The sequence below is a fragment of the Oncorhynchus masou genome, chromosome 12 (genome assembly GCF_036934945.1).
Source record: "Oncorhynchus masou masou isolate Uvic2021 chromosome 12, UVic_Omas_1.1, whole genome shotgun sequence".
NCBI lineage: Eukaryota > Metazoa > Chordata > Actinopteri > Salmoniformes > Salmonidae > Oncorhynchus > Oncorhynchus masou.
Window position 1 is genome coordinate 32,349,071 of NC_088223.1, and position 14,272 is coordinate 32,363,342.

Here is a 14,272-nt window from a genome sequence, read left to right on the forward strand (position 1 = left end):
TCCTTTTAAAAGCGTCTTTAGCCTATTGAGATGTGCTATGCGTGTCTTACCTCGCAGGAAACCCTGGCAGCACCCTTTATGACACAGTGGGCATTGACGTCACAGGGGTTGAAGCCCAGCGTGGCGCAGGACCTCCGCAGGAAACAGCCCACCGTCTGGTTGCCTACGAAGCTCTCCTTACACGGACCACACCTGAACGAGCCCTTTGGTGGGAGGGCGAGATGGAGGAGGGAGTTGGGGTAAGACAGAAGGGGAGAGAGGAGGGAGACAGAGAGAAAGACACAGAAAGGGAATCATGGAGGTCAGCACACTCATCCACATCTCTGCACTTCTACATAGACAGACAGAACACATCAATTTAAGGACAAAACATATCAGACCACCTATTATGATGGCCATAGTGGCAATCACTTTGACACAGTGCACATCTATGTATACAGTGGGTGAGAAGAGGTGTCAATAGTGGTGGTGGTGTGTGCCTGCTGTGTATGTGTGTGTGCACAATGTTAATGTATGTGTGTAGGGTTAGGGAAAATAGGATTTGTAATGGTCAAACATTTTTACACTCCAAAAAGTCCTGACGTTTCACGAAAAACAAAGTGTGTGTGTGTCAGGGGTCTAATGTTGGTCAGACCTGCTTGTGGCTCTTGGCAAACTCCACCCCAAGCCCGCTAAGGAGGGGTCCGGAGAAGCCGAATGGACATGGTTCACAGGTGAAGCCCTTTGCCGTGTTCACGCAACCCCTCGGGCGAGAAACAGGGCCGGGCTAGAGCACACTTAGACATAGAGAGAGAGAGAGAGACAGAAAGTAACAATACATATATCAGTGTATTTGTGTTTTTGTCACACCTCAAAGTGATTGGTCGCCAAACATAAACTTTCTAATTGTTACTCTGCAGCTGGGTCGTCTGGGGAAATATTGTTCCACCTTAGCTGCAAAGCTTTTGGGAAACTCAACCAAGAATGTTTAAGAAATTATGGGAGCATATCATGCTATCATCTTGTTGTGCTAAAGAAATATAAATAAGACCCTTAGAATACCTCGTCAATGTCCTGGCAGTGGGTACCATTCCCCGTCATGCCGTCTGGGCAGGCACCACAACGGTACCCTGGGTACTCCCTGGTCTCTGTACAGGCCAAGCCCTTATAGCAGGGGTTGGGCTCGCAGCGAGAGTGGGTCTCGTGGAAGCCTGGTTAACAAAGATATAGAGCATACCAGAGCTGGGTTCAAAATAGGATTTGAAATCTTTTAGCATGCCTTCGAGCTTGTACAGAGTGCCATATGGGCAGGGTTTGCAGTTAAACGGGCAAATCTGCAGTTGCTACTTAGAAATGAATTATATTTATCCATTGATTCTTGAAGAATATAACTTATAAATGCTGAATGAGCTCAGTTCAACTGTCACATCCCATCAGAGCCCAAAATATAAGCTTGTTGTACTCCAATGTTTGTAAACAAATTACATGTAAACACACACTGTATAGACTCAAAACTATCAATTTTGGTATCATGGATGGTCAGTCCTTGCATCAATAGCTCTTTCTATGAATTTGAGAGTGGCTACATTTCTCCAGCCCCTTTCCTCAGCTTTTTACCGAAACAGTGGCGGGGAACTCTTTTTGCTAAATTGAAAGGGGCAATTTTTCCATTGGTTCCATTGCGCCAAGCAAGATCAATCAAAGACAGCTAAAGTACTTCATATATTTCAATCTCTCTCTCGACTCTGAATTCCTGTGCTTCTCATCTCATCTTGTTTATCTTTTCTTTATTTGAATCCCCTCTGTTTTATACACAGAGGCCCAGCCTGATGGTATGGTACTGCTCTTCATGCACTCACCACACACTTGGCACTCCAGGATAGTGTTCCTAATCAGAGACATCTCCTTTACCTGTGAAGACCACAAACATACAGCAGTCACCAGAACTGTTTAATGTATTCAACTCTAAATGTAGTATACTGTAGTTGCTCTATAGAACAGTAGTATACTGTAGTTGCTCTATAGGATAGTAGTATACTGTAGTTGCTCTATAGAACAGTAGTATACTGTAAATGCTCTATAGAACAGCGGTATACTGTGGTTGCTCTATAGAACAGTAGTATAGCGTAGTTGCTCTATAGAACAGTGGTATACTGTAGTTGCTCTATAGAACAGTCGTATACTGTAGTTGCTCTATAGAACAGTAGTATACTGTAGTTGCTCTATAGAACAAGTGGTATACTGTAGTTGCTCTATAGAACAGTCGTATATTGTAGTTGCTCTATAGAACAGTGGTATACCGTAGTTGCTCTATAGAACAGTAGTATACTGTAGTTGCTCTATAGAACAGTGGTATACTGTAGTTGCTCTATAGAACAGTGGTATACTGTAGTTGCTCTATAGAACAGTCGTATATTGTAGTTGCTCTATAGAACAGTCGTATATTGTAGTTGCTCTATAGAACAGTGGTATACCATAGTTGCTCTATAGAACAGTGGTATACCGTAGTTGCTCTATAGAACAGTGGTATACCGTAGTTGCTCTATAGAACAGTGGTATACTGTAGTTGCTCTATAGAACAGTGGTATACCGTAGTTGCTCTATAGAACAGTGGTATACCGTAGTTGCTCTATAGAACAGTAGTATAGCGTAGTTGCTCTATAGAACAGTAGTATAGCGTAGTTGCTCTATAGAACAGTGGTATACTGTAGTTGCTCTATAGAACAGTAGTATATTGTAGTTGCTCTATAGAACAGTGGTATACTGTAGTTGCTCTATAGAACAGTAGTATATTGTAGTTGCTCTATAGAACAGTGGTATACCGTAGTTGCTCTATAGAACAGTAGTATACCATAGTTGCTCTATAGAACAGTAGTATACTGTAGTTGCTCTATAGAACAGTGGTATACTGTAGTTGCTCTATAGAACAGTGGTATACTGTAGTTGCTCTATAGAACAGTCGTATATTGTAGTTGCTCTATAGAACAGTCGTATATTGTAGTTGCTCTATAGAACAGTGGTATACCATAGTTGCTCTATAGAACAGTGGTATACCGTAGTTGCTCTATAGAACAGTGGTATACCGTAGTTGCTCTATAGAACAGTGGTATACCGTAGTTGCTCTATAGAACAGTGGTATACCGTAGTTGCTCTATAGAACAGTGGTATACCGTAGTTGCTCTATAGAACAGTAGTATAGCGTAGTTGCTCTATAGAACAGTAGTATAGCGTAGTTGCTCTATAGAACAGTGGTATACTGTAGTTGCTCTATAGAACAGTAGTATAGTGTAGTTGCTCTATAGAACAGTGGTATACTGTAGTTGCTCTATAGAACAGTAGTATATTGTAGTTGCTCTATAGAACAGTGGTATACCGTAGTTGCTCTATAGAACAGTAGTATACCATAGTTGCTCTATAGAACAGTAGTATACTGTAGTTGCTCTATAGAACAGTAGTATATTGTAGTTGCTCTATAGAACAGTGGTATACTGTAGTTGCTCTATAGAACAGTAGTATAGCGTAGTTGCTCTATAGAACAGTAGTATAGCGTAGTTGCTCTATAGAACAGTGCTATACTGTAGTTTCTCTATAGAAGAGTAGTATACTGTAGTTGCTCTATAGAACAGTAGTATAGCGTAGTTGCTCTATAGAACAGTGGTATACTGTAGTTGCTCTATAGAACAGTAGTATATTGTAGTTGCTCTATAGAACAGTGGTATACTGTAGTTGCTCTATAGAACAGTGGTCTATTGTAGTTGCTCTATAGAACAGTGGTATACCGTAGTTGCTCTATAGAACATTAGTATAGCGTAGTTGCTCTATAGAACAGTGGTATACCATAGTTGCTCTATAGAACAGTGGTATACTGTAGTTGCTCTATAGAAGAGTAGTATACTGTAGTTGCTCTATAGAACAGTGGTATACTGTAGTTGCTCTATAGAACACTGGTATACTGTAGTTGCTCTATAGAACAGTAGTATACTGTAGTTGCTCTATAGAACAGTAGTATACTGTAGTTGCTCTATAGAACAGTAGTATACTGTAGTTGCTCTATGGAACAGTAGTATGCTGTAGTTACTCTATAGAACAGGTGTATACTGTAGTTGTTCTATAGAACAGTAGTATACTGTAGTTGCTCTATAGAACAGTAGTATACTGTAGTTGCTCTATAGAACAGTAGTATACTGTAGTTGTTCTATAGAACAGTAGTATACTGTAGTTGTTCTATAGAACAGTAGTATACTGTAGTTGCTCTATAGAACAGTAGTATACTGTAGTTGCTCTATAGAACAGTAGTATACTGTAGTTGCTCTATAGAACAGGGGTATACTGTAGTTGCTCTATAGAACAGTGGTATACTGTAGTTGCTCTTTAGAACAGTCGTATACCGTAGTTGCTCTATAGAACAGTAGTATAGCGTAGTTGCTCTATAGAACAGTGGTATACCATAGTTGCTCTATAGAACAGTGGTATACTGTAGTTGCTCTATAGAAGAGTAGTATACTGTAGTTGCTCTATAGAACAAGGGTATTCAACTGGGGGAGGTACAGGGAGTCAGCACATTTTTAAAGTGGAAAATGTAATGTTTATTTAATGAATATCGCTAGTAACAATACAATGAACTAAGTTTGAATTGTATACCCACAGTAGAAATTAGGAAAATATCTTCTTTCTAATGATGTCAACTTTATTTCTCAACTCCTAATATTGAGTAAATTACACTCATTGGAGCCAGTTACACTCACTGGAGTATCTGACATAGGCTTTGAAAAGGCATCCTCGAATATAATAGGCTATAATGTGGCTGTGGAGGTCAAGGGTCCCTGTTTGGTTTTCCTGGGAGGTCGACCCTGGACAAGAAAAGCTTGAAAACCTGTGCTATAGAACACTGCCATCTCTCAAACAATTACGTTCTTGTTTATGTGAGCACACACTTGATGAACCTGCACATTTCTGCTTGTTTCCTCTCTCTTTCATCTCTCTCTTTTAGTCCCCTCTCAACCTCAGTCCCTGTGCCTCTTATCCAGTCACCCCCTCCCCACACACCCCTGCCTTCTCCCCTCTCTCTCTTTCATTCCCCCTGGTCCTCTTCCCCCTCTCATTCTCTCTCCATCTCTTACCTGTTCCCTGATGTCCTCTCTGAGTTCGCCAAGAATCTGGTTGAAGATGATCAGCTGGCCAATCAAAGCCTTGGTGTGGTCACCTGACACAGTGATGTCCAAGCATTAGAACATAAGCACAAGGGAACCATTAAAGTAAATGATAGCATTATACTGGTAACTATAACTGCTAGGTAGCATTTGGGTAGGGGGAGGTTGATAAACCAGTGTTTCTGATTGATACTCACCCAGAATGGCATTGACATCGGCACTAACTATGGAGACAAGAAAGTCCACTTCAATCATTTCAATCACAACACACTACTCATTTTAATATACTATTCCTAACAATGCCTTTCACAGACATTAACTAGTACATGTAAACAGAGATGGAAAAAGGACAACCAACATGACAATTATATGTTAGTTATGTGGGCTCACCACTAGAGGGGGTTAAAGTGATAAGAATTACACTTCTGAGATTAGCTTCTGCTGACCAAATACCTAATGTGACGTATGGGTAGGAGGAACAAGTGGATGGAAATATATATCAGCAGATATCAAAGTGAACACTCTCTATAGACAGACATGTTTCCTCCCACAATGTACAAATATTCTGGCTTACATGTCTATACATAATAAATGTCAGTTTGGCACAGAGGAAAAGGCAGAGTTGGGACATCTGGCTTTCCTACATCACTGTCTTATCCGCAAGTTGCCGTAGCGTAAACCCCCCGACACAAAATGTATTTTTTCCGTTACCAAGACAATGTCATTAATCCGAGATCTAGTGATGTTACTCCTAGGTCTGAGTTTCTATGACTAAAGTGAATATAACATTATACACTGAGTTTACCAAACATTAGGAACAACCTCCTAATACTGAGTTGCACCTAGGGTTGTGGCGATCACAAATTTTGTCAGCTGGTGATTGTCAAGCAAATAACTGCCGGTCTCACGGTAACTGACCATTAATTAACAAACACATTTTGCATCTTCTGGCTTCCACACATAGCCTACAAGCCACTGATGCAGACCTTTGGAACATCTACATTTTAAAAAGTATAATAAACCCATGCAATATAGCCTACACCGTCACAATAAATCCATTATTTATTTTAGACAGGTCTAAAGAAACATGATATGAAGAAAATGTAGTCTATTTCAGAAGAACAGAATAGCATACTCTGAGTTATCCTTATGTTAGGTACTGATCTGGCTATGCCATATGGCTGTGGGCTACACTAGTTCATTTAGCAGACAAGATTCGCTTAGAATTCCGTGGCATTATTTTCTAGTATTTTCTAGCATAAATTAGAAAGGGTCTTTCTCTAAATGATTTGAGGGAGTGTGCACATGCAGCTATTCTGTGTTGAGCGGTTAACAAAGACACAGGTACTCCTACATGCTTCATTTAGAGTTATTAATGTAACTAGTTATGATACAAAGGCTTGTCTATATTTTTTAAGGCTTGTCTATATTTTAATACATTCTAAGGCTGCATGACGCGACTCTAATGATTATTTGAAAAAAAGTTTAATGAAAGGCATGAGCTCAATATGTTTTTCATCAGTCTCTCATTCACAATTTGACAAATGCCTTGATAATGCCTTGAATTTCCCAGTAGCATCCGTTTTGTGTGGCTGTAATTTTCCCCCAAAATATCCATGCCTTTTGTGGCCAGAGGCTGTTGGGCTGAATATAATAAATTATAATTCCTTCTTCCTGTGTGGTGCTTGCTCCAAAGCACCTCTCACTCACATGGCTCTGTCACAGATCCCTCAGAACTTTCATTAAGCACACCTGTCCCCTATTCCCACTGATTAGTACTTGTACAGTTGAAGTTGGAAGTTTACATACACTTAGGTTGGAGTCATTAAAACTCGTTTTTCAACCACTCCACAAATTTCTTGTTAACAAACTATAGTTTTGGCAAGTCGGTTAGAACATCTACTTTGTGCATGACAGAAGTAATTTTTCCAATAATTTTTTTACAGACAGAATATTTCACTTATAATTCACTGTATTTCAATTCCAGTGGGTCAGAAGTTTACATACACTAAGTTGACTGTGCCTTCAAACAGCTTGGAAAATTCCAGAAAATAATGTCATGGCTTTATGATTGGCTAATTGACATAATTTAAGTCAATTGGAGGTGTACCTGTGGATGTATTTCAAGGCCTACCTTCAAACTGCCTCTTTGCTTTTCATCATGGAAAAATCTAAAGAAATCAGCCAAGACCTCAGAAAAACAATTGTAGTCTCCACAAGTCTGGTTCATCCCTGGGAGCAATTTCCAAACCCCTGAAGGTACCACGTTCATCTGTACAAACAATAGTACGCAAGTATAAACACCATGGGACCACGCAGCCATCATATCGCTCAGGAAGGAGACGCGTTCTATCTCCTAGAAATGAACGTACTTTGGTGTGAAAAGTGCAAATCAATCCCAGAAAGGACCTTGTGAAGATGCTGGAGAAAACACGTACAAAAGTATCTATATCCACAGTAAAACTAGTCCTATATCGACATAACCTGAAAGGCCGCTCAGCAAGGAAGAAGCAACTGCTCCAAAACCGCCATAAAAAAGCCAGACTACGGTTTGCAACCGCACATTTTGGAAAAATGTCCTCTGGTCTGATGAAACAAAAATAGAACGGTGTGGCCATAATGACCATCGTTATGTTTGGAGGAAAAAGGGGGAGGCTTGCAAGCCGAAGAACACCATCCCAACCGTGAAGCACGGGGGTGGCAGTATCATGTTGTGGGGGTGCTTTGATGCAGGAGACTGGTGCACTTCACAAAATAGATGGCATCATGAGGAAAGAAAATTATGTAGATATATTGAAGCAACATCTCAAGATGATGTCAGGAAGTTAAAGCTTGGTCGCAAATGGGTCTTCCAAATGGACAATGACCCCAAGCATACTTCCAAAGTTTTGGCAAAATGGCTTAAGGACAACAAAGTCAAGGTATTGGAGTGGCCATCACAAAGCCCTGACCTCAATCCCATCGAAAATGTGTGGGCAGAACTGAAAAAGCATGTGCGAGCAAGGAGACCTACAAACCTGACTCAGTTACACCAGCTCTATTGTGGGAAGGTGGTGGAAGTCTACCTGAAACGTTTGACCCAAGTTAAACAATTTAAAAGCAACGCTACCAAATACTAATTGAGTGTATGTAAACTTCTGACCCACTGGGAATGTGATGAAAGAAATAAAAGCTGAAATAAATCATTCTCTCTACTATTATTCTGACATTTCACATTCTTAAAGTAAAGTGGTGATCCTAACTTACCTAAGACAGGGAATTTTTACTAGGATTAAATGTCAGGAATTGTGAAAAACTGTGTTTAAATGTATTTGGCTAAGGTGTATGTAAAGTTCTGATTTCAACTGTATAACTGTGCCCTTTGGTTTCCATTGGGCTGTCGATTATTATTATGTTCGTTGGTGCGTGTGAGTACCTGTGCTGTGTGTTTTGGGCTTTCGTGCCCTTGTGGATTGCGCAGATGATTACGGGTCTCGTCCCGTGGGTGCGTGTGTGTATATTTTCGAGGTATTCCTCGCTCTTTTGTTTGGGTTTCAACCCTGTGTGTTGTATATGTGTTTGTTTGGTCTTCGTCCCCGTGCCCTCACACGGCACGCCATAACTTGGGGGCATAATAAAAAAAACTATTACGCATTCCTGCGCCTGTCTCCCGAATCATTGTTACCAACGTGACAGGCTCTCTATCACGTGATCAGGTCTTTCTCACAGGCTGCAAGTGAAGACCGATACATCAGGGATGCAACTGCTTGTGTCTTTATCCAATTCTGAGGCGCATACTGAAGATATTGAACGGTCCACATTTCATTTGTCAGCCAACTAGGTGAGTAGGCCTAACAAACAGCCTATGTCAGTCTACTATCCCCCATGGTACAAATGTTGACCTATTCTGTGCGAGAAATAAATGTTACAAACATAGTCTGGGACAGTTGTGGGATGCGATAGATCACACATTAATACAACCACTAGCATCCAAAACCCTTATTTAAGCAATGAGGTTTACGCAACAGATAAGAATGTTTAGCTTAAAATGTTGATAAACTATTCGGCTATTTCTTCACATTATAAGTGCAGCCATGCGCACACGGGAGTAGGCGATAAGCACAAATGTTCCATTAACGGGAAAACACCATTATCAAAAGTGACCGCACAAAGGATTATGCATGTAATACTTTTATTATAGAGGTGCATTTTTATGGTGATAATTATCTTACCAAAACTTCAAACTCACGCACTGCGTATGTATGCCAGTTAGGCTCTACACCTGTTGCAAAGTGGATTAATGTGCTTAATTTTAAGAAGTTATTTGGCCACTTTAGTTGTGATACAAACCTTACCAAAACATATAGGCCTATGGGCTAGGCTACATGAGTTGTGCGACTAAAAAGTCACCAAAAAAGGTATGTCTTCTTTCTTGCCTTATGATGGTCATCATTCACAAGAGATAATAACCTCAGCAAAAAAAAGAAACATCTCTCACTGTCAACTGCATTTATTTTCAGCAAACTTAAAGTGTGTAAATATTTGTATGAACATAACAAGATTCAACAACTGAGACAAACTGAACAAGTTCCACAGACATGTGACTAACAGAAATGGAATAATGTGTCCCTGAAAAAAGGGGGGGGGGGTTCAAAATCAAAAGTAACAGTCAATATCTGGTGGGGCCACCAGCTGCATTAAGTACTGCAGTGCATCTCCTCCTCATGGACTGCACCAGATTTGCCAGTTCTTGCTGTGAGATGTTACCCCACTCTTCCACCAAGGCACCTGCAAGTTCCCGGACATTTCTGGGGGAATGGCCCTAGCCCATCACCCGCCGATCTAACAGGTCTCAGACGTGCTCAATGGGATTGAGATCCGGGCTCTTCGCTGGCCATGGCAGAACACTGACATTATTGTCTTGCTGAAAGTCAGACACAGAACGAGCAGCATGGTTTGTGGCATTGTCATGCTGGAGGGTCATGTCAGGATGACATGGGGGAGGAAGGGGAGGAGGATGTCTTCCCTGTAAATCACAGCGTTCAGATTGCCTACAATGACAACAAGCTCAGTCCGATGATGCTGTGACACACCGCCCCAGACCATGACGGACCCTCCACCTCCAAATCGATCCCGCTCCAGAGTACAGGCCTCGGTGTACCGCTCATTCCTTCGATGATAAACGCGAATCCGACCATCACCCCAGGTGAGACAAAACTGTGAAGAACACTTTTTGCCTGTCCGGTCCGGTCCAGCAACGGTGGGTTTGTGCCCATAGGCAACGTTGTTGCCGGTGATGTCTGGTGAGGACCTGCCTTACAACAGGCCTACAAGCCCTCAGTCCAGTCTCTCTCAGCCTATTGCAGACAGTCTGAGCACTGATGGAGGGATTGTGCATTCCTGGTGTAACTCGGGCAGTTGTTGTTGCCATCCTGTACCTGTCCCGCAGGTGTGATGCTCAGATGTTCCGATCCTGTGCAGATGTTGTTACACATGGTCTGCCTCTGCGAGGACAATCAGCTGTCTGTCCTGTCTCCCTGTAGCGCTGTCTTAGGTGTCTCACAGTACTGACATTGGAATTTATTGCCCTGGTCACATCTGCAGTCCTCATGTCTCCTTGCAGCATGCCTAAGACATGTTCACGGAGATGAGCAGGGACCCTGGGCATCTTTCTTTTGGTGTTTTTCAGAGTCAGTAGAAAGGCCTCTTTAGTGTCCTACGTTTTCATAACTGTTATCTTATTTGCTTACCGTCTGTAAGCTGTTAGTGTCTTAACGACCGTTCCACAGGTGCATGTTCATTAATTGTTTATGGATCATTGAACAAGCATGGGAAACAGTGTTTAAACACTTTACAATGAAGATCTGTGAAGTTATTTGGATTTTTACAAATTACCTTTGAAAGAGGGTCCTGAAAATGTGACGTCTCTTTTTTGCTGAGTATATAATTCACAAGTGATAGGCTAATATTGTCACCCATCAGACTATTCTTGATTTAGTCTTGTCTTTACATATACTAAATAATATGTGTATAATTTGTTTTGATTTAGAATGGACCATTATCATGCACCTGTCTCGAAACAGGGGCAAGGCAAAAAAAATACATGTCATCTATGCACTTAAATAGCGAATGGAGGATGCTTTTCCTGTAGTTTAGGTCCTGTGTGGCTCAGTCGGTAGAGCATGGCGCTTGCAACGCCATGCGTCGTGGGTTCGTTTCCCGCTAGGACCACCCATATGTAAAAGTAGTGGCCCCAGCCGACTTGTAAGTCGCTTTGGACAAAAGCGTCTGCTAAATGGGATATATTATATTATTATTATAGTTTATTTTCATGCCAGCTAGGTAGGCTATACTCCTGTTGCAAAGAGAATCAATTTTCTTAATATTAGAAAAGTTGTAAATATAGTATACCTAATCTATAGAACGCTGATGGGATCATCCTCATTTTAATAGAGGCCATCACTCTGTTTTCTCACGCAATTGCAGAGTCTATGGAAATGTGGTAGCCTATAGAAAAAGTTTGGACACCTCTACTCATTCAATGGTTTTTCTTTATTTTTACTATTTTATACATTGTACAATATTAGTAAATATTAGTAAACATTGAAACGATGAAATAACACATATGGAATCATGTAGTAACGAAAAAAGGGTTAAACAAATCAAAATATACTTTTTATTTTCGATTCTTCAAAGTAGCCACCCTTTGCCTTGATGACAGCTTTGCACACTCTTGGCATTCTCTCAAACAGCTTCACCTGGACTTTCCACATATGCTGAGCACTTGTTGGCTGCTTTTCCTTCACTCTGCGGTCCAACTCATCCCAAACCATCTAAATTGGGTTGAGGCCAGGTGATTGTGGATGCCAGGTCATCTGATGCAGCACTCCATCACTCTCCTTCTTGGTCAAATAGCCCTTACACAACCTGGCGGTGTGTTGCGTCATTGTCTGTTGAAAATAAACGATAGTCCCACTAAGCGCAAACCAGATGGTATAGTGTAAAGCTGCAGAATGCTGTGGTAGCCATGCTGGTTAAGTGTGCCTTGAATTCTAAATAAATCACTGACAGTGTCACCAGCAAAGCACCACCACTCCATCACACCTCCTCCTCCAAGCTTCACGGTGGGAAATACACATGCGTTCACCTACTCGGCGTCTCACAAAGACACAGCGGTTTAAACCAAAAGTCTCAGAATTGGACTCATCACACCAAAGGACAGATTTCCACTGGTCTAATGTCCATTAAGGCTAGGGGCGGTATTTTCACGTCCGTGATTTGTTTAACACTTTTTTGGTTACTACATGATTCCATATGTGTTCTTTCATAGTTTCGATGTCTTCACTATTATTCTACAATGTAAAAAATAGTCAAATAAAGAAAACCCTTGATTGAGTAGGTGTGTCCAAACTTTTGACTGGTACTGTATATTTGCAATTATGTCAGAGTGATTAGAGGGACAATTGAGTGCTGAGTACCAGGCAGTTAGCAAGTGTGGTAGGCTACTAATGACCATCAGCAGCATCAGAGCTTGGAGAAGCCTAATTACAAGTGGAATGTGACTGCCTTCATGACTCGTGACTGCCATTGTGGCGGTCATACGGTCCCCATAACAGCCCTAGTTGTCTCGTTCCCTTCATCTACACTGATTAAAGTAGATTTAAACAGGTGACATCAATAAGGGATCATAATATTCACCTGGATTCACCTGGTCAGTCTATGTCATAGAAAGAGCAGCTTTTCTTAATGTTTTGTATACTCAGTGTAATACATTAGTATGAGGATCGTTTGCATGTGTTTATGGTTGCATACAAAGATTTTACCTGAATTCTGAAAATGTGTATCTCCCTGAAACGGACAGTCGGTAAGGATTCCTGCTTTGGCTATGGAGCCACCCAAAGCCAGTTTCAAAGAGTCCACTGAGCCCTGAAACACGCACACACAAGCACAGTACAGTTAAATTAATTAACTCTCTCACACACACAAAGGGGTGGAAAATCATGCAGGGCCAGACGGATTACCAGGATGGGTACTACGAGCATGCACTGACCAACTGGCAAGTATCTTCGCTGACATTTTCAACCTCTCCTTGTCTGAGTCTGTAATACCAACATGCTTTAAGCAGACCACCATAGTCCCTGTGTCCAAGAACACTAAGGTAACCTGCCTAAATGACTACCGACCCGTAGCACTCACGTCTGTAGCCATGAAGTGCTTTGAAAGGCTGGTCATGGCTCACTACAACACCATCATCCCAGAAACCCTATACCCACTCCAATTTGCATAACGCCCCAACGGATCCACAGATTATGCAATCACTATTGCACTCTACACTGCTCTTTCTCAACTGGACAAAAGGAACACCTATGTGAAAATGCTATTCATTGATTACTGCTCAGCGTTCAACACTATAGTGCCCTCAAAGCTCATCAATAAGCTAAGGACCCTAGGACTAAACACCTCCCTCTGCAACTGGATCCTGGACTTCCTGACAGGCCGCCCCCAGGTGGTAAGTGTAGGTAACAAGACATCCGCCACGTTGATCTTCAACATGGGGGCCCCACAGGGGTGCGTGCTCAGTCCCCTCCTGTACTCTCTGTTCACTCATGACTGCACGGCCAGGCACGACTCCAACACCATTATCCAATTTGCCGATGACACAACAGTGGTAGGCCTGATCACGGACAATGACGAGACAGCCTATAGGGAGGAGGTCAGAGACCTGGCATGTGGTACCAGGACAACAACCCCTCTCAACAACCCCTGCCTCCTTCTTTCCACTCCTCTCCTCTTTTGACCTCACCCTCTCACCTTCCCCCCCTACTCACAAGGCAGGCAATACGCTCGACCTCATCTTTACTAGATGCTGTTCTTCCACTAACCTCATTGCAACTCCCCTCCAAGTCTCCGACCACTACCTTGTATCCTTTTCCCTCTCGCTCTCATCCAACACTTCCCACACTGCCCCTACTCGGATGGTATCGCGCCGTCCCAACCTTCGCTCTCTCTCCCCCGCTACTCTCTCCTCTTCCATCCTATCATCTCTTCCCTCTGCTCATACCTTCTCCAACCTATCTCCTGATTCTGCCTCCTCAACCCTCCTCTCTTCCCTTTCTGCATCCTTTGACTCTCTATGTCCCCTATCCTCCAGGCCAGCTCGGTCC

General features: G+C 42.0%; 1 protein-coding gene across 1 annotated transcript in view; it reads right to left on the reverse strand.

Annotated features, from left to right (window-relative positions):
• The window catches only part of LOC135549863 (thrombospondin-3b-like), a 37,675-nt gene that overhangs the window by 15,233 nt on the left and 8,170 nt on the right, over positions 1-14,272 (reverse strand). Inside the window, 9 exon segments of the mRNA XM_064980219.1 lie at positions 51-246; positions 291-331; positions 635-742; positions 744-776; positions 1,042-1,190; positions 1,839-1,890; positions 5,100-5,182; positions 5,327-5,353; positions 12,932-13,034. Coding sequence (XP_064836291.1) covers positions 51-246; positions 291-331; positions 635-742; positions 744-776; positions 1,042-1,190; positions 1,839-1,890; positions 5,100-5,182; positions 5,327-5,353; positions 12,932-13,034 — 792 coding nt within the window.